The sequence below is a fragment of the Myotis lucifugus genome, unplaced genomic scaffold (genome assembly GCF_000147115.1).
Source record: "Myotis lucifugus unplaced genomic scaffold, Myoluc2.0 scaffold_365, whole genome shotgun sequence".
NCBI classification, from domain to species: Eukaryota; Metazoa; Chordata; class Mammalia; order Chiroptera; family Vespertilionidae; genus Myotis; species Myotis lucifugus.
In genome coordinates, this window is record NW_005871413.1 from 5,274 (window position 1) to 24,234 (window position 18,961).

Genomic DNA, 18,961 nt, shown 5'->3' on the forward strand with positions numbered 1-18,961 from the left:
CATGTAGTAGTTTTTATGGTCTTCCTCTGTAACCTATATGTATCAGTTTAATTTTCCAGGCCAACTACGATCCTAGAAAGAGGAAGGAAATATTATTTTGCCTTGACACTCTCATTGCCTCATCTTTCATAGTCACTCCTCTTAACTTCTTAGAAGAAAGGAATACCCTTAGGGTTTGGGCTGTGATGCTGGCTGCGAAAGATTTCACACCTACAAGAAGTTATGCAGAGGGAAAGTTAATTTTACTTTCCAAGGGACCAAAGGGCCAAGTATTGCCAATCACTCCAGGGCAAGGAAGGAAAGTGTGGCTTCTGCTCTTCAGCAGTGGCTGGGTTTATGTGTTTTTTAAAAAATATATTTTATTGATTTTTTACAGAGAGGAAGGGAGAGGGATAGAGAGTTAGAAACATCGATGAGAGAGAAACATCAATCTGCCTCCTCCTGCACATTCCCTACTGGGGATATGCCGGCAACCAAGGTACATGCCCTTGACCAGAATCGAACCTGGGACCCTTGAGTCCACAGGCTGATGCTCTATCCACTGAGTGAAACCGGTTAGGGCTCAGCAGTGGCTGTTGCTAAGGGACAAGGAATGGACGGCCTTGGGCTCAGCTGAAGTTGAGTAGCTATGAGGGGCTGTCTTAAAAAGTTACAGTTTGTTTTCTTTCCAGGAGACCGTATTCCAGATGCGCTAAGGAGGTGTCTTATCAGTATTTTCCCCAAGCCTATAAAATATGACGAGAGCAACAGCTACGAAGAGGTCAAAAGAGGCTTGTTTGAAGAGAAGGAAACTTTCTACTAACTAGAGACGCCTTGGTCCAAAATTTCCCAGAGGTGTGACAACTGCAGGAGAGAGGGGTCTGTAAGACTGAAGCATTGAGAGTAGCTTATCTTGTTCAGCAGTTTGAACTGAGGAGCTGTTTCAATTAGAGGAGCCAACAATCTTGCGGTTTAATTAGCAGCTGCTTCTGCTAAATTGTGGAAGGCCACAGCAAAGAAACAGACCTTTTTCTTGTCCTTACAAATACCTTGGCCACATTTAGAACCTAGGGCTTTATTGACCTGAAGAGTGACTCCTCCTAGGGACCAAATAAAGGGACACCAGCAATACTGGGGGCATTGTGTTCAGGAGGACATCAGCAATGGGTCCCAGATTTAATAAACCACTCATTGAATTTCCTCCTCATCCCACAGGTTCTAACTCCCCAGTATGGACAAAAATGATGGCACACAGTAAACTTAGCAAGCTCAGGGGGCCTGGCATGGCATGGGCAATCTTGCAAACTCAGAGGCTAAGACGAACCATATAGGATGCTTTGAAGTTAAAACTTTCCAAGTAAAAGCTAGTCACCTGGGTATGTATGTACTAGCCTGTTTTTTTGTTTGTTTGTTTTTGCAAAGAACAAATTTTACCTTACTGAACCTGTCGTCTTTTTGCATCTCGGATAACATACCTTTGGATTTTTATGGACATTTCTGTTTCACAGACTCCTAAGAGAACAATCTCCTAATGCAGAAGATCACAGAGCCCCAATTAGTGTTGCTCTCGAGTTAAATACTAACTGTTATACTAATCGATAATCATGTAAAAATAAGTGTGTGTCTATTTTTTTTTATTGTTTACTCAATACCAGGGATTTCTCTCCTTAGCTCTCCCCTCTAATTTATCACCAGTGGATGTCATGTAATCCACTTATGTCCTCTCCTTTGATTCTAATGTATAAAAAAGGTGCGAAACTGCCATTCTCCTGAGCGTTACTCAACCTGTTGTTATTTTGCTTTCTGGCAAATGTCATGACTAGGGTCAAATAAACTAAGAAAAATTCTCAACAGGTTTGGACATTTCTTACAACATCACCAAAAGCAATTGACTCCTGTGAAGCAGGAGAAGGTTACATGGAGGGGTATCAGCATTTCCAGGGACTCAACTGACGGAAGACAGATATATAAACACAAATGTAGAGCAGACCCAGAACCCAGCAAGCTAGAGCTTTCCCCTTGCTTTCAGACAACAGAAGAAAATGCTCAAAGCCCAGATGAATTTGTTTTCCTGTGTGTGTGCATGTTTTTAATCCTTACCTGTGGATGTTTCTTTTTCCACTAGCCCCACTTTCCTTCTCAGATTCTGCAGTAATTTCCAAGCTTCCATGTCTCAGAATCCACTCCATCAGTTTTTTTCTTCATTAGATTCCAAATGTGAGTGGGATCAAGTGATACTGTCTTTCTCTGACTGACATATTTCACTTAGCTTGATGTTCTCCAGGTCCCTCCATACTGTGTGAAAGGGTACGAGATGCTTCTTTTTTAATGCTGCATAGTATTCCATGGTGTAAATTACCACAGTTTTTTATCCACTCCTCTACTGATGGGTACCTAGGCAGTTTCCAGACCTTTCCTATTGTAAATTGCTGTGAACAGAGGGGTGCATACTTTCTATCTGATTGTTTCAGATTTCTTAGGATATATTCCTAGAGGTAGAATCACTGGATCAAATGGCAGTTCCATACTAAATTTTTTGCAAACACACAAACTGATTTCCATAATGGCTGTAGAAGTTTGCATTCCCACCAGCAGTGAAATGGGTTCCCTTTTTTCCACATCCTCCCCAGCACTTGTGCTTTGTTTATTCTTTTAAAATATATATTTTTATTGATTTTTTACAGAGAGGAAGGAAGAGCGATATAGAGTTAGAAACATCCATGAGAGAGAAACATTGATCAGCTGCCTCCTGCACACCCGCTACTTGGGATTTGCCTGCAAACAAGGTACATGCCCTTGACCGGAATCAAACCTGGGACTCTTCAGTCCACAGGCCGATGCTCTAGCCACTGAGCCAAACTGGTCAGGGCATGCTTTGTTTATTTACTGATGACAGCCATTGTAGCAGTGGTGAGGTGATACCTAATTGTTGCTTTAATTTGCATCTCTCTGATCATCAGTCACTTTGAGCATTTTTTCACATGTCTCTTGGACATCTTATCCACATGGCAGCTCAGGCAGGGCTGACACTTCCAGTGGCATCAGAAGCAGATGCTCTTAAGTATGAGTGTCTGTTTTGTGACATAAACTTTGTATAATGGATTCAATGGAGGCAGGTTAAGGCAGTTACAGACTTGAACAACCTCCTCCAGCTATATATGGCCTGAAGGAGACACATGCCAAAAAAGTCATGAATGAACAAACAATGAATGCCATTCAGAAAGAGCAGGTACTGCCCTAACTGGTTTGGCTCAGTGGATAGAGCATCGGCCTGCGGACGCAAGGATCCCAGGTTCCATTCCGGCCAAGGGCATGTACCTTGGTTGTGGGCACATCACCAGTGGGGAGTGTGCAAGAGGCATCTGGTCAATGTTTCTCTCTCATCGATGTTTCTAGCTCTCTAACCCTCTCCCTTCCTCTCGAAAAAAATCAATAAAATATATTTTTTTAAAAAAGAAAAAAAAAAAGAGCAGGTCCTGTAAGAAAGATATTCAAAACCAGCCACAGATGCATTAGAAAGAAACTTTCCCCAGGGATTACCTCCACTGAAGGCGCTAGAGGACCCCTAGTATACTTGGTGTATTTGGGGCTATTTGCCCCTGAATCCTGGCCTTTAGTCAACTCAGAAATACAGGATCCTGGCTTTGGAGCGTAGAAACTACATTACCCACAAGGCCACGCATGGAATGCCACCAGGATGAGCCAATGGGGACTCAGATAAGGCATTTCCGTTTGGCCGCTCCTGTAGGGCGGGACTAGTAGTCCCCTTGGCTGGTTTTGTCTTCTCAACTTTTTGTCTCAGTCGCTCAGGATTTTCTGGTCGCACAGTCCCGGGGAGAAGGCTGGAGAGCGGTGCTCCCCGACACACAGCCAATGGTGGGAGGCTCCAGTGGTGCTCACGGCTCACAATTGGGATTAAAATTCGGAGCCACAACCCGGACAGAAGCAGAGCCGGGACAGGGTCCGCCATTCCTGCAGCGGCTTCTACTCCCGCCCGGCTCAGCCCACAGAGGGCAATGGCGGCGCCCCGGCTGAGGAGACGGGCTGAGGTGAGTTCCTGTCTCCCGGGGTCCCCACCGCCTCCTTATGCTGAAGTGGACAAGCCCGGGGAGGGCGCCTGTCCCGTCCTGCAGCTCAGTCCCGCGTGGAGGACCGTGAGGAAGGTGGAGGGGAGAGGAGTGTTGTGTCTTCTGAGGACACAGCAGGTGCAGGGCAGAGAGGACAGGGGTGACTTGCATCTGAAGGTCCCTGAGGATGTGGCTGTGAGTATTGTCGGAAAGATCAGAGGCTGCAGGGAGGACGGCACAGACTCATTCGGGGCTTTCCCGGCTGTGGGTCCATCAGGGGCCTGGGGTGGTCCTGGATCCGGCTGGACTACAAGCTCTCTACACGCCATATGCCAAGTTCATGGGGGAGTCCAGCGAGATCCAGTGGCATTGGAGCCGGAAGGGGGCAGAGCTGAGGGAGTGAACCTGGGGTCTGAACATGGGAAGGGGATGAACATTACCCAGTGGTGTGCACATCTGGAGGAAGTGTGAGCTGATGGTCCCGGGACCTGGTGTGGGGACTCAAAGGTGAAGCATAAACCCACACTTGGCTTTGTCTTGGAGGCAGGATCTAGGAGACTGCAGTGGTGTTGCTTGGCAGGAAGGCTGGGGCCCTGCAGGATCGCCCAGACCTTAAATGGCATTGCCCTCTCCCCTCTCCTCCTCCAATCCTTCCCACCCAACCCAGCTGCTCTGCTGAGGGCCATCACAGTGAGTAATGGGACTGTGATGAGAGAGAAGCCTGCACTGGCATTAGGGCCTGGTGTCCACAGTAACCAGGTGTCCTGGCGGAGGTTGAGGGGGGGAAGATCTGTAAGCCGTAGGATTACTGGTTCTCAGAAAGGCAGCTCTGGTTTCAATTGTCTCCATTGTGACAGGTTGGCGTGACCTTTGAGGACATTGCCCTGTACTTCTCCAGGGAGGAATGGAGCCTCCTTGATGAGGGTCAGAGACAGCTGTACCTGAATGTGATGCTGGAGAACTTTGAACTTACATCCTCGCAGGGTAAGACCCTCACTCTCACCAGTGACCTGGACTTGGCTTTTCTATTTCCCAGGCCCCATTCCCCAGGGTGTGCTCTGTCCTCCCAGGTAGACTGTGGTACTGATTGATTTTCCAGTTTCCTGAGTAGTTGCTGTCCTAGGAAGGGTTGGTCTGTTTCTGCTGCTCCCTTCTATTCCTGAAGTCCCAATACTCCCCGCTGCACTAAATTCACAGGGAAGGACTTGTGGTTGGTAGTGTTGCAGGAAGGTAAGGGATTCCACCTTGATTAATGAGGAAAGTATTTTCTATATTCCTGTTGGTCATTTGTACATATTTTTTTAAAAATTGTCTCTACGTCCTTATCCTATTTATTAACTGTATTTTTTGGTTAAAAAGTCTTTTGAATACCTTGTATATTTTACATATTAATATCTTGTTACATACTTTTTATACGTGCTTAATTGTGCTTCTTGGGTAGTACTCCCCCACACCCCCTTATTTATAAGTTCCATGTTTTAGGCAACCCTCCGTTCAGCAGGTCTAGTGCCACCATTTTTCTAGCAAGCTCAGATACTTGCTACTAGTGCTTAGCAGTAAAAGTATCTTTTTTAACTTTAAGATATGGTTTTTATTGAACATGTATAGAATTCACCTTTACATTTTATTATAAATATTTTACATTAAAAAATTAGTTTTTGTAAAAAAAATAAATAAAAAGGCAGGGGGTGGAAGGGACATTTCCTATATAAAAATGGTGGTAATTCTCCAAGTATTAGAACACAATACTAATGGAATCACTTCAATAAACATTTTTGCATAAACATGTACATGACTCCTCACACTGTATCAGATGCCACAAGAACAAATGAATGCACAAAATGAAGGTAATCCCCAACATAAGATGTATTTTTTAAAAATACATATTTTATTGATTTTTTTAAAGAGAGGAAGGGAGAGCAATAAAGAGATAGAAACATTGATGAGAGAGAAACATCGACCAGCTGCCTCCTGCGCACCCCCCACTTGGGATGTGCCCGCAACCTAGGTACGTGCCGTTGACTGGAATCGAACATGGGACCCTTCAGTCCCCGTGCCGATGCTCTATCCACTGAGCCAAACCGGTCAGGGCATAAGATATATTTTTAAAAAGATAATATCAAACTGAATGTCCCCGAAATGTCTTCCTGTGCATGGGATTTGGTCAATGACTAACATCAAGAGGTGGACATACACATTTGCAAATGCAGAGCTTGTAGTCTATGTAAATTACAAAATCTATCAGCTGTGTCTTATGGAGGAGGAGATTGAAACCACCTACACAGCCATTAAAATATACTGCGTACATAGGGCGGAGGCAAAAGTAGGCTTATAATTGTGAGTAAGAAAAACACCAGTTTCTTCTTGTATTCTTTTTTTTTTTAAATATATTTTATTGATTTTTTACAAAGAAGAAGGGATAGAGAGTTAGAAACATCGATGAGAGAGAAACATCGATCAGCTGCCTCCTGCACACTCCTTACTGGGTATGTGCCCGCAACCAAGGTACATGCCCTTGACGGAATCGAACCTGGGACCCTTGAGTCCGCAGGCCAACGCTCTATCCACTGAGCCAAACCAGTTAGGGTTCTCCTTGTATTCTTAATTTTTTTAATTTTTTTTTACAATTTAAACCTTTTTTTATTTTTTTTAAATAAATCTTTATTGTTCAGATTATTACAGTTGTGCCCCCTTTTTCCCCCCATAGCTCCCCTCCACCGAGTTCCCACCCCACCCTCTGCCCTTACCGCCCCCACTGTCCTCATCCATAGGTGTACGCTTTTTGTTGCCGGGTCAAAGGTCATACACATGGAAAATGTAGCTATTTCCATCCGTGACGTGTCCCTGTGTTCAGAAAGGTCTCTCACAACTTCTTCACGCTCTACTCAGAAAGGGTACGGAGACACGTAACGGCTTTTTAAAATAATGTGTCCTCTTATGTTTAAAATGAGGATTTCGTTACCAAAAGTGAGGAGAAAGCAACACTACAGCTGCTCTCGCCCCTTTCGTCCTTGGGGTGATAGTTGTGCATGGGGCTGCGCGCTGGTTCTCGGGCCTTCGACAAAGCCGTCTGGGTGGCTCTCGAGGTTCCTGCCCTTGAGTGGGAATTTAACCCATGACCCTCCAATACACAGGCCAGCCCTCTCACCACTGAGCAACACAGGTGTATTTATTCTATAAATTATATTAAAAATATTTTTTTTTATTGATTTTAGAGAGGAAGAGGAAGAGAGAGAGATTGAAATATCAGTGATGAGAGAGAGTCATTGATGGGCTGCCTCCTGTGTGACCCACACTGGTGATTGAGCCCACAACCTGTGCACGTGCCCGGGCAAGGAATTGAATTGTGACCTCCTAATTCAGTGATGGCGAACCTATGACACGCGTGTTAGAGGTGACATGCGAACTCATTTTTTATATGTGACACGGCACCAGAGTTAAGTTAGGGTTTTTCAAAATGCTGACACGCCGAGCTCAAAAGGTTCTCCATTACTGTCCTAGTTCATGGGTCGATGCTCAATCACTAAGCCATACTAACCATCCTTTATTTATTGATTTTAGAGACAGGAAGGGAGACAGAGAAAGAGAGAGATGGAAACATTGATCTGCTGTTCTACCTATCTAAGCATTCGCTGGCTCTCCCCTGCATGTGCCCTGATGGCGGATCAAACCCACAACCTTGGTGCATATAGGGACCACACACTCACCAACTGAGCTATCTGGCCAGGCCTCTGAATTTGTTTATTAATTTCAGAAGCTCATAATGGCATTTTGACAAATTTTTCTATGGAGTGTCATGTCACCTGCTAACATCAACATCTCATGATGAATTGTGGTTCATAGTGTCAAGTGTAATGTCTTTTCATTTCTTTACAATTTATTTGAGGCTTGGTTTGTTTGTTTTTTTCTGCTAGTTTAGTTAAAGTTTTTTCCAATTTTGTATCTTTCAAAAAATACCTGTTAGGTATTATTGTATTTTGTCTTTTCTCCTTTTATTTTTGTTTGTTCTAATATTTATTGTTTCTTTCTTTTCCAACTTTTGGGTTTACTTTCTTGTTTTGTTTCTAGTTTTCTGAGGTGCCAGTATTTTTGGAGATTTTTTTTTTTCATAATGTAGGTCATTTATCCCTATAAAATTGCCCCTTAGAATTGCATTTTCTGAATTTTATACATGAGCTGTGGTAGGCTGTCTTTTCATTTACTTTGTCTCTATACCTTTTTCAGTTCTCTCTTTTATGTGGCTCCCCTGGAATTCTCATTTATTCTTTTATATTCAGTTTCAGATAGAGAGGAAGAGAGATGGAGAGAGAGATAGAAACATCGATGATGAGAATCATTGACTGGCTGCCTCCTGTATGCCCCCTACTGGGTATCAAGCCCACAGCCTGGGTATGTGCCTTTTACCGGAATCAACCCTGGGATCCAAGGGTTGCAATCGAAGGCCTATGCTCTGGCCACTGAGCCAATCTGGCAGGGGCCATTCTGTAGTTTTTTTTAAAAAAATATCCAGCCCTAGCCAGTTTGACTCAGTGGATAGAGCATTGGCCTGCGAACTGAAAGATCCCAGGTTCGATTCCGGTCAAGGGGACATGCCCGGGTTATGGGCTCCATCCCCAGTGGGGGACTTGTAGGAGGCAGCCAACCCATCATGATTCTCATCATGGATGTTTCTATCTCTCCCTCCCTCTTGCTTCCTCTCTAAAATCAATAAAAGTATATATATATATATATATAATTTTTTTTTTTTTAAATTCCAGTATTTTTCGAATAACAGGCCACTATGGTCAAGGATAGCAGAAGCACAGTGGCTGCTGGAGGTAACTCTGACCCTTGTTTTTGACTGTAGCTGTCTTTAAATATGTTTGTTCACCCAGGCTTTCCAGTCATTCTTTCTATGCAGTTGTCCTTATTTGGTGTCCTGTAATACTGTTTGTCTTCATTGTACTCTTCTCATTTCCTGTGGGGGTTTTTTATTCATGCATAGCTGTCTACTTACTCTGGGGATGGGGAAAAATTCTCATATCTCTGATTCTGCCATCTTGCTGATGTCACTCACATAGGTCTTTTGCCTGTGATCTCATCTGTGCTTGTTGTTGCAATGTTTCTTTTGTGATTTCTATCATTTATGCTGTGTAATGGATTGACTGGAAATTAAATGGAAGAATCATTTTTTGCATCACAATAGAAACATGACTTTATGAATGAAACAATATAAACACAGGTGGTTTTGCCTGAATAAAGGGCTGTAATATAACACCTGGGCTTTGTTACATTCATAACAAGGAACCCATTTGGTTCTACAGTGTTTTGTACCATTGCCCATTCTTCACCCAATTCTTCTTGTTCTTGCTTCTTGTTGACATTGTGCCGACGACACAGTTTTAATAGTGATCAGTGCTCATTCTCCTTGGATGCCCAGTCCATGGATAACCTAACCTCTCTAAACTTTCACAGGTCTCTCTTTAGTGCCCTCCACCGTTGGTCCATGCCTGCAGAGCCTTAGAGTGCACACCTATTACTGTATTGAGGTAGAACATCATGTGCTCTAATACAATTGATTTTTTATGGGTTTGAGCACATTTGAATTGTTCTACCCAGACTCACTTCACCAGCATGAAAGGTCCTAAAGGAAGCCATTTGTGGAGGAACAACTAGCAGACCCTGCCTCTCTTCTTTTTGTCCCATCCTGTGCTCTGTACCTCCCTTGGTGAGATTTTCACCATTGACTGACCTTTGGGGCCAAGAAATGTATAACAGCCATTTTCTCAGAATCTAACTCATTTGTCTTGAAAATCTTTCTATGGAATCAAGCCTAGTCAAGACAGATAAACATCTGTGTTGAAGATATTCTGTTTTCATAAGGTCAGCATGTACTTAACCAGCGTTTCCTTTTGTTCAGGTTGCTGCTGTGGAGCAGAGAATGTGGAGGCACCCACTGAACAGAAGGTTTCTGTAAGAGTGTCACAGGCAGGTATTCCCAAGTTACCCTTGTCTTCTGAGGAGAGCCACCCCTGTGAGAGATGTGGGCTAGTCTTGGAAAAGATTTTCCACTTGACTGAGCAACACAGACAGATACTGTTGAGGTGTGGGGCCTGTGCACAAGGATTTTATTTCAGTACAAAATTTCACCAGCAGCATGTGAGAGAGAAGACTTTCATTAGAGATGTGGACAGGATCTCACTTGCAAAGAGCTGCAATTTCCAGGTGTCCCAGAATCATGTCACCTGTGGGGAGGTGGGACAGGGTGTCCTTACTGAGTCAGGACATCTCCACCTAAAGGCTGCTGAGACCAGCGATAGGCCAGAAGATATTTTGAAATGTGAGGTGAAGTTTCAAAGGAGAAAAAAATATAACAAAGTCATTGGCTGCAATCACACGTTTATTCAGGACAAGTGTGTCCATGCTGGAAGTCAGTGTTTTCTGTGCTGTAAATGTGGGAATTACTTTACCAAATTTTCTAGCTTTCATTATGAACATGGAGAAAAGCCTTACAAATGCAGTGAATGTCGGAAATCTTTTACGACGATGCATAGCCTTCATTGTCATCAGAGATTTCACACTGGAGAAAGGCCTTATGAGTGCAGTGAATGTGGGAATTCTTTTACCAGTAGCACTGCCCTTCATCGTCATCAGAGAGTTCACACAGGAGAAAAGACTTACAAATGCAGTGAATGTGGGAAATCTTTTAAGAGAGTTGATAGCCTCCATTGTCACCAGAGACTTCACACTGGAGAAAGTCCTTTTGAGTGCAGTGAATGTGGGAAATCTTTTATCAATAGCAGTGGCCTCCATTACCATCGAAGTTTTCACACTGGAGAAAGGCCTTATACATGCAGTGAATGTGGGAAATCTTTTACAACTAGCAGTGAACTTCATCGTCATCAAAGAGTTCACACAGGAGAAAAGCCTTATAAGTGCAGTGAATGTGGGAAATCTTTTACAAGGATTGATAGACTTCATTGTCACCAGAGATTTCACACTGGAGAAAGTCCTTATGAGTGCAGTGAATGTGGGAAATCTTTTACCAGGAGCACTGCCCTTTATTGTCATCAGAGAATTCACACAGGAGAAAAGCCTTATAAATGCAGTGAATGTGGGAAGTCTTTTACCACTAGCACTACCCTTCATCGGCATCAGAGAATTCACACAGGAGAAAAGCCTTATAAATGCAGTGAATGTGGGAAATCTTTTATGAGGATTGATAGACTTCATTGTCACCAGAGATTTCACACCAGAGAAAGTCAGTACAAGTGCAGTGAATGTGGGAAATCTTTTACCAGGAGCAGTGATCTTCATCTTCATCAGAGAGTTCACACTGGAGAAAGGCCTTATGCGTGTGGTAAATGTGGGAAATCTTTTACCACTAGCAGATACCTTCTTTGTCATCAGAGCTCACACAGGAGAAGAGCCTTATAACTTCAATGAGTGTGAGAAATCTCTTACCAGGAGCGATCATCTCCTATATCATCAGAGATTTCACACCGAAGAAAGCCTTTATTAGTCCAGTTAATGTGAGATATCTCAGCCAAATTTTTTAATTGGCTATGCACAAAAGAAACCAAATGTGAGAAATATCTTAGATGTGTAGGAAATGTTTCTTAGTTCCATCTTAGCAATAGTAAAAGAAAGTTTGTGAAGTCTCATTAGTCTGAATTGTATCTCATACATTTAATCACCTACATTATGAAAAGTCCCCTCAAGTGACTTTGTTGTTATGTTTGTTTATGTTGGTATCATATGAATCTATGTTGCACATTCTAACATACAGAGATGTGTTGCCAGGTCTATGTCACTGCATATTTCTGTTGCTGAAGGTATTTCACCTGAACCACCTATACGGTCCCTACAGATGGCATCAGTCACCATTCTCATGTGCCCAGGAAAGCTAACTCTGTTGTCTAATTTGTTGAAGAAAATGAGGAATACCTGAGCCCTTGGTTCTTGTTTCCCTGTCATGAGCTGCCACATAGGACTGATTACTATTGGCGCCAGTAAACATGATGTTGCAGAGGGACTGCCATTTTCAGGGACACACTTTCCCTAGATGCTAGTGATGACTTTATTGAGTGCCTCAGTCATCAATAGAAGAACTGCCGGACTCATGTCTCTTTGGTTTGTAAAATAATGAAGGCTTTTTCCTAAGACTTCTTTAATCTTGGGTGTGCTGTTTACTATATGGGTTAGTTTATAATGAGATCTGCGCTTTCCAAGCATGGTGAGGTGAAAAACGTTTATGGGGTCTGAAATATTTTTGCCCTTGGGGGAACATTATGGTGCAGAAATTAACTTAGCAGTTTTTGCCAAATTTACATTGCTGCCCATATTTTCCTAGGAAACACTGTGGACTCTCTAGTCCTCATGTGAAGATGGATGCTTTGAGACACAGAGATCACTCCAAAGAGGGGGTAGCTGTGACAGCCTCAAGTAGGTCTTCTTGTAGCATGAATTTATTTCTACTTTTCAAGGGATGACAATACATTTGAAGGGAATCACTTGCCCAGGTCTTGCAGAGGGCCATGTGCCCTAATGCCTACAATTTCATGGGTGTTGGTCACTGGTTTGAGGACCATCGCAAGTAGGGGAAACCATTTCACTGCAGAAACACAGACCTGATTGTTGGACAAGAGTGTAGCCCATTAGATCAATGGTCCTCATCTAAACGTGCATCCGGGCTTTTTTTTAAAAAGGACTTCAAGACCTGTGTGTACACATATCTGAGTGACTCCAGGCATGTTTATCTTCTGTGGAGCAGTCATTGTCATTGAATGTAATCAAGAGCTTCTGTGGCTTCCTGTAGCTTCTCTTATGTTCTCATCAGAGCCATTGGTGCTCTGGTAGCAAAACCAAGATGAAGAAAAAGGCTGTCTTTAGTCCAGGGATGTGGCTTTTGTGACCTAGTCAGCATTCCAGTGGGTTTGGGTGAAAGTTCTTACTTGTTTGTTACATTTTCTGTCACTGAGATGAGACTCGCCCAGAGGGCATAAGAATGTGGATTGAATATAGAGTTGCCAAACCTGTTGTTCTAAAATAGGTGAACATACATTTGTTTTATCTTGAACCATTTTTGAAAAACTATAATGAGTAAATGACATGTATTAAGTATAGAGTTTCATACATCTTGACATGTGCATGAAACTGTAACCATCGTTATACTCATAATACTGACGATATCTGTCACTGTGTAGTTGCTTCATGACCTCTTATAATCTGTCCCTGTTCTTTACAGCTTTCCTAGTAACCATGGATTTACATTCCATTTTCATAGAGAACTTTGGTTTTTCTAAGCATTTTTGTACTTTAATTTATGTTTCATGAATACTTGGAGATTTAGTTAAGATATATAAGTAACTCATATTTTTTTCTGATAGATATTCTTATCATTGATATATCACCATAGTTTGTCCATTTTAATAAATATTTGGTTATTTCTAATAAAGCTGGTACAAACATTTGTGTACAATTCTTTATATGGATATAAGTGTTATTTACCTTTGTCAAAAATTCAATGCATAATCTGAGTTTTGGGCTAGATGAATGTTTAAATTTACCAAGATTAGCAAATTGTGATCTGAATTGAATGTACCACCAGGGCTGGTGTGGCTCAGTGCTTGGGCATCATCTCGTGCAGCACAGGGTTGTGGATTTGATTGCCAGTGGGAATATGTGTCTGCGTTGTGGGCTAGATAGATACACAGAAGTGGGTGTGCAGGAGGTGGCTGGCTGATATGGCTCTCTCCCATCAATGTTTTTCTCCCTCTCCCTTCTCTCTCTAAAAATTAGTAAAGTATTCTTCAAAAATAAAAAGCAAACCTAAACTGATTGTATTTTTTTGAAATTTTCAAGCAGTGTATGTGGGATTTACATTCTCCACATCCTAGAGAATATTTTGTTTGGTCAATCATTCTTTATTTAAACATTTTTTTCCCTAAGTTTTTCATGCTACCTTACTGTTTTATTGTATTATTCTAGGTATTTATGGTGGGTCTTTTCTCAGATGTATATTTGCTGTATCTATAGCTTTGTTAAAACCTCTGTTCATATGTTCTGCCTAATGTGCTATGAGTTTTTGCAATTTTCTTTAACAAAAAAACAATGGAATAACAAAGATGAATGTTGGAATTTCACTCCTTTTGTGCCTTTTTTTATTTTGGAAATAAAATGTCTTTGTTTTGGGATAATGTGTTTTAATATTTTATATGTTTAAAAAACATATTTTTAGAGAGTTTTAAGATTTTTTTATTGATTTCAAAGAGAAAAGGAGAGTGAGAGAAAGATAGGAACATCAATGTTGAGAGAGAATCATTGATGGGCTGCCTCCTGCGCTCTGCTACTGAGAATGGACCCCACAACCCAGGCATGTGCCCTGATGAAAAATAGAATGGGGGCGGGGGGACTTTTTGTGCATGCATCTATGCTTAACCACTGAGCAACACCAGCTGGGAATTTTTTAGGTTTTAAATTCTATGCACAATGCAATGAATACTTTTAATTTTAACCCCAACTACTAACATCCTCCATCACCTTCAGAAAAGCAACCTTTAGAAACATTCTCAGGACAGGAACCCTTCACTTCCCCAATGCCAACAGTCACCATTGCTTTTAAAGCCTTTTGAGAAAGAACTAGGGCCTTTCTGAACCCTTTGATCCATCTGCAGGGAGGCAGTACTGTGATCACTGAGGTCTCCATGTTGAGTCTCCAACCTGGAATCTCCAGGAGACTCACTCCAGCTCCCTGCACTTCAGTTGTCTCATTGTGACATGAAGGTAATAACAGGACTTCCCTAGGACTCTGGGGATCAAAAAAAGTGACAAACAGTGCTTTCCTGGGCCAGAGTTTGCTTTTTGAGCATTTTCTTTTTTAATCCTCACAAAAACCTGGGAAGTCTAAACTAACATCGAGCTGTTGGGAACATCCACAATTACAGAAATGAAGATTTTCCAAGTTTACTTAACAATGCCAGGACTGGCCCACAGACCCTGAGTGATGGATGAATCATTACTCTGACCCACGTTTGTGTGAAAGAGAAGGCTAAGGGACAGCCTGGTTATAGGAACCAAAGAGCCCTGTTCGCCTGCCTCCTTAGGCTTTTATTGTAACCACAGCTTGAGCTAAAACTAAGTGTTAGATATTATCAGCAGGGTAAGCATCCTTGAGAAGACACATGCGTCTGCAGTGTCCTTTAAGCAAGGACATCTAAAGACTAAGCATAAAGATCTTGTAAACACCAGGTGCTCTCACATACACTGACTTGCTTCCCCGTATGTCCCCCTATTTTGTTTTGCTGGATGTACAAGACAGAGTGAAGCAGCGAACATTCTGCTTTGAATGTCAGGGTCCTCAAAGCACATTTACTTCTCAAGTTCTGATTTTGAGGACTATAAGAAAAACAAAGAATTATAATGACACTAATGGTTAGTCCCATTAAGAAGACAGGGTGCTTACAAGCATTAAATCCTGCCTTCTAGCAAGGTGTAGTGGACAGGATTATAAAGGGGAAGAGACCAGGGTGAGGAATGTAGCTACCTGCAGGCCCGGGGGTCCTTAGATGTCAGCTATTGTAATTAGTCATCAGGCGATGAGATGATGTTTTGACTTCTGGTGGGTTGGTCTGATACTGCTTATTGGTTCTGCTGGCTGGGTTCACAGTTGAGTCACCTTCCTAATTACTTCACACAGGCCTGGGAAAGAAAACTTTAAGAAAACCTTAATCCTCTATTTACATATAAGAAAATTGACCCTTTATTCACATAAGTATATGTATGCTAAGATTTAAAATATGATTACTTTTTAAGTTAATTCAGGTGCTCTATAAAATTTGTTACTATAATTTTCTTTTAAGATTCCCTTCAGAACCCTTTTATCACTTCACAAACATTTTTTTAAGGCTATGTTTAAATTAAAAATATATATATTTAAAAAAAGAGTTCCTCTGGGCCCACTACTGCTAGCAATAATGAACAGGACTCCAAATAAATTTGGCTTATTGATTAAGGCATCTTCTGATTTACAGTATAACAAAGGGAGGAGTGACCTCTAGGATTGGACAAAAATTAAAAGATAGACATATACTTCTTTTCCATAGGTGGGTATGAAACTGGACAACCAATGGGTCTGGTCAGCCTGTCACTACTTGAGTCAATTAAGCCTAGACAGGGTTGAATCCTATATGAATATTTATTCCAGTACTGCTGGCAATGGGAGGGCAGCAGGTCATCCACAAAAATCTGCTCTGCCACCCACATACGCCAGCTGCTTACGTGGGGTAGGACAAAGATCACATAAGGATGCCTGGCAGGCGTGGCTCAGGATTCATTTCCCTGGCAGACACATGTGAGGGAATCACTAGTGTGCAGTGTGCAGGGGGCAGCCAATCAATGATTCTCTCTCATCATTGATGTTTCTGTCTCTCCCTCTACCTTCCTCTCTGAAATCAATGGACCGCTTTCTAAGGTTGACTCCCAGGTCCCGGGAATGTAAAACTCTCAGCCAGGTTAGAATGTCCTTTCTTTAACCAGAAAGAGGCAAACACAATTAATGGAGGGTGATTAATATTTCCTATAACCTTAGCTAGTCCCCAATATTATAGTTTTCCCCTAGCAGGTACAGGATAGTTAACAGTCAGCAATTAACATGATGACAATAACAATGAGGGGGGAACTGTTGCAGTGCTTGTGCTTTGAGGGGATGGGGGGGGGGGAGAGGGGGGGGGTTGTTTGTTATTCCAAAAGCATGTTATCAATTATGTTATTCAATGTGTAAATAGACAAGAGATAGGCTAAGTTAAGATGAAGATTGACGTTTTGTTAGGGAAAAATACTACTCAAGGATGTGATGACTCAGTACGAATTGCTTTTAGTTAGAAAGTTTTATTTTCAGACTCTCCTGGGTGGTTACCTTAGGTCTCTGAGTTGGTAAGGCTGCCACTCAGGCCTCCATGGAGACTGTCAGGTATAATATGTGGCCCTTTTTTGCTCACAAACTCTCCCACTTTTTCCAAAATTTATTTATTTTGACGTTAAAATTATAATGAAACAAGAGAGTTGCATCTTTTCTATTTCAAAGGCTGGGCCTACATTCTTGTGTTATATTTGTCAAATACATATACTAGGGTGTAAGTAGGTCATCTATGTGATAAAATTTTTCAGACTCTTTAATGCAGGCATGTCTCTTTAATTATGACTGCTATATTTGGATCACAGATAATGTGTATGTGCTTTTAAATATGGTTTTTAAAAAATTGATATCAGAGAGAGGAAGGGAGAAGGGAGAGGGAGAGACAGAGAAACATCAGTGATGAGAGAGAATCATTGCTCCCCTGACTCCTGCACGCCCCCTACTGGGGATCAACCCCGAAATGGGCGTGTACCCTGACAGGTCATTGAACCATGACCTCCTAGTTCACTGGTCAACACTAAACCATTCAGTGACAATGGCCAAGCCAGATAATCTCTTTTCATCAACATGGACTCAAGTCCCTTCACCAGGAAGAGATGACAGCTTTCTGTAGCCATTTTCAAGATGTCTCTCTCATGAGGACGTGACATTTCATAGCCCCTCCAGTGGCGATCTCCGTGTTTTCTACAGGAGTGATGGTGGGGGAAAAAGAAAAAGAAAAAAAAGACCCTGATCACTTACTTGGACTCAATGACTACATTACCCAGAACACCATGTGGGGGATACCAACAGCTTAGCCAATGAAGGGTCAGAAAAGGTGTTTCAAGGGGCGGGACTTCCTGCATCCTCAGAGCCTGCATTTTGACTCCATCCAAACCTACGCAGCTGTTGTTGCGGAGCTTCCAGATCGCTGGGTCCTGGTGGAGATGGCCCGACAGAGAAGGCAGGAGAGTCGTGGCGCACACAGCACACGCGCGGGTACGAAATGCGGTGTCCCCGCCCGGGTGACCCGCTCCCGGGCCCGGAAAGGGACCCCCCTTCCCTCCGCGGCCTCTGCTCCCGCCGCTCCCGCCCGGCTCCGCACACAAAGTCCGATGGCGGCGCCCGCCTGGGGGCGCGGGGCTGAGGTGAGTGCGCGTCCCCCGGGCCCCCACCGCCTCCTCACACCCAACGGGACAGCCCGGGTGCGGGCGCCTGTCCCGTCCTGCAGCTCAATCCCGCGTGGAGGACCGTGAGGAAGGCGGAGGGGAGAGAGGGGTGTTGTGGCTGCTGAGGACACAGCAAGTGCAGGGCAGAGAGGACGGGGGTGACTTGCATCTGAAGGTCCCTGAGGATGTGGCTGTGAGTATTGACGGAAAGATCAGAGGCTGCAGGGAGGACGGCACAGACTCATTCGGGGCTTTTCGGGCTGTGGAGACTCTCAGAGGACGTGTGGTCCTGCATCCGGCTGGACTATGGTACAGTCACTCTCGGATACCATATGCCAAGTTCATGGTTGATCTACTGGGATGGAGTAGGAAGGGGGCAGAGCTGAGGGACTGAACTTGGGGTCGGAAGAAGGAAGACATTACCCAGTGGTGTGCACAGCTAGAGAAAGAGGAAGTGTGAGCTGATGGTCCCTGGTACCTGGTGTGGAGACTTAGGGGTGAAGCATAAGCCCCGGTTTGACTTTGTCTTGGAGGCTTGGTCTGCGAGACAGCGGCTGGGGCCCTGCAGGCAAGGCCCAGAGCTGAGATGCATGCACTCCCAGGCCCCAAACACTCTGCTCTTGCTGAGGGCAGTAACAGTGACTAATAGGACTGTGATGTGAAAGCAGCCTGCACTGGCCTTAGGGCCTGGTGTCCACACTAAACTGGGGGTGCCCTGGAGGAGGTTGAGGGTGGGGAAGATGTGTAAGGAGTAGGATTGTGGGTTCTCAGAAAGACAGCTTTGGTTTCAATTCTGGGAGTTAAAAATTGGCTGCAGAGTAAGTGGATGCTACACAGACACACTCCCAGGACCAAACTGGAATTACAACGAA

General features: G+C 43.3%; 2 protein-coding genes across 3 annotated transcripts in view; both read left to right on the forward strand.

Annotated features, from left to right (window-relative positions):
* Positions 1-1,830, forward strand: part of LOC106699297 (zinc finger protein 501-like) — a 7,087-nt gene extending 5,257 nt beyond the window's left edge. For both annotated transcript variants that reach the window (XR_002832305.1, XM_023764927.1), the window contains exon 2: positions 1,195-1,830. The gene's annotated coding sequence lies outside the window, so the exon portion shown is untranslated. The remainder of the gene's footprint in view (positions 1-1,194) is intronic.
* A 7,648-nt stretch (positions 1,831-9,478) lies between these two features.
* The window catches only part of LOC102421612 (putative uncharacterized zinc finger protein 814), a gene marked incomplete at its 3' end in the record, with an annotated part of 45,051 nt that continues 35,568 nt past the window's right edge, over positions 9,479-18,961 (forward strand). The window contains exon 1 of the mRNA XM_023764983.1: positions 9,479-11,459. Coding sequence (XP_023620751.1) covers positions 9,915-11,459 — 1,545 coding nt within the window. The remainder of the gene's footprint in view (positions 11,460-18,961) is intronic.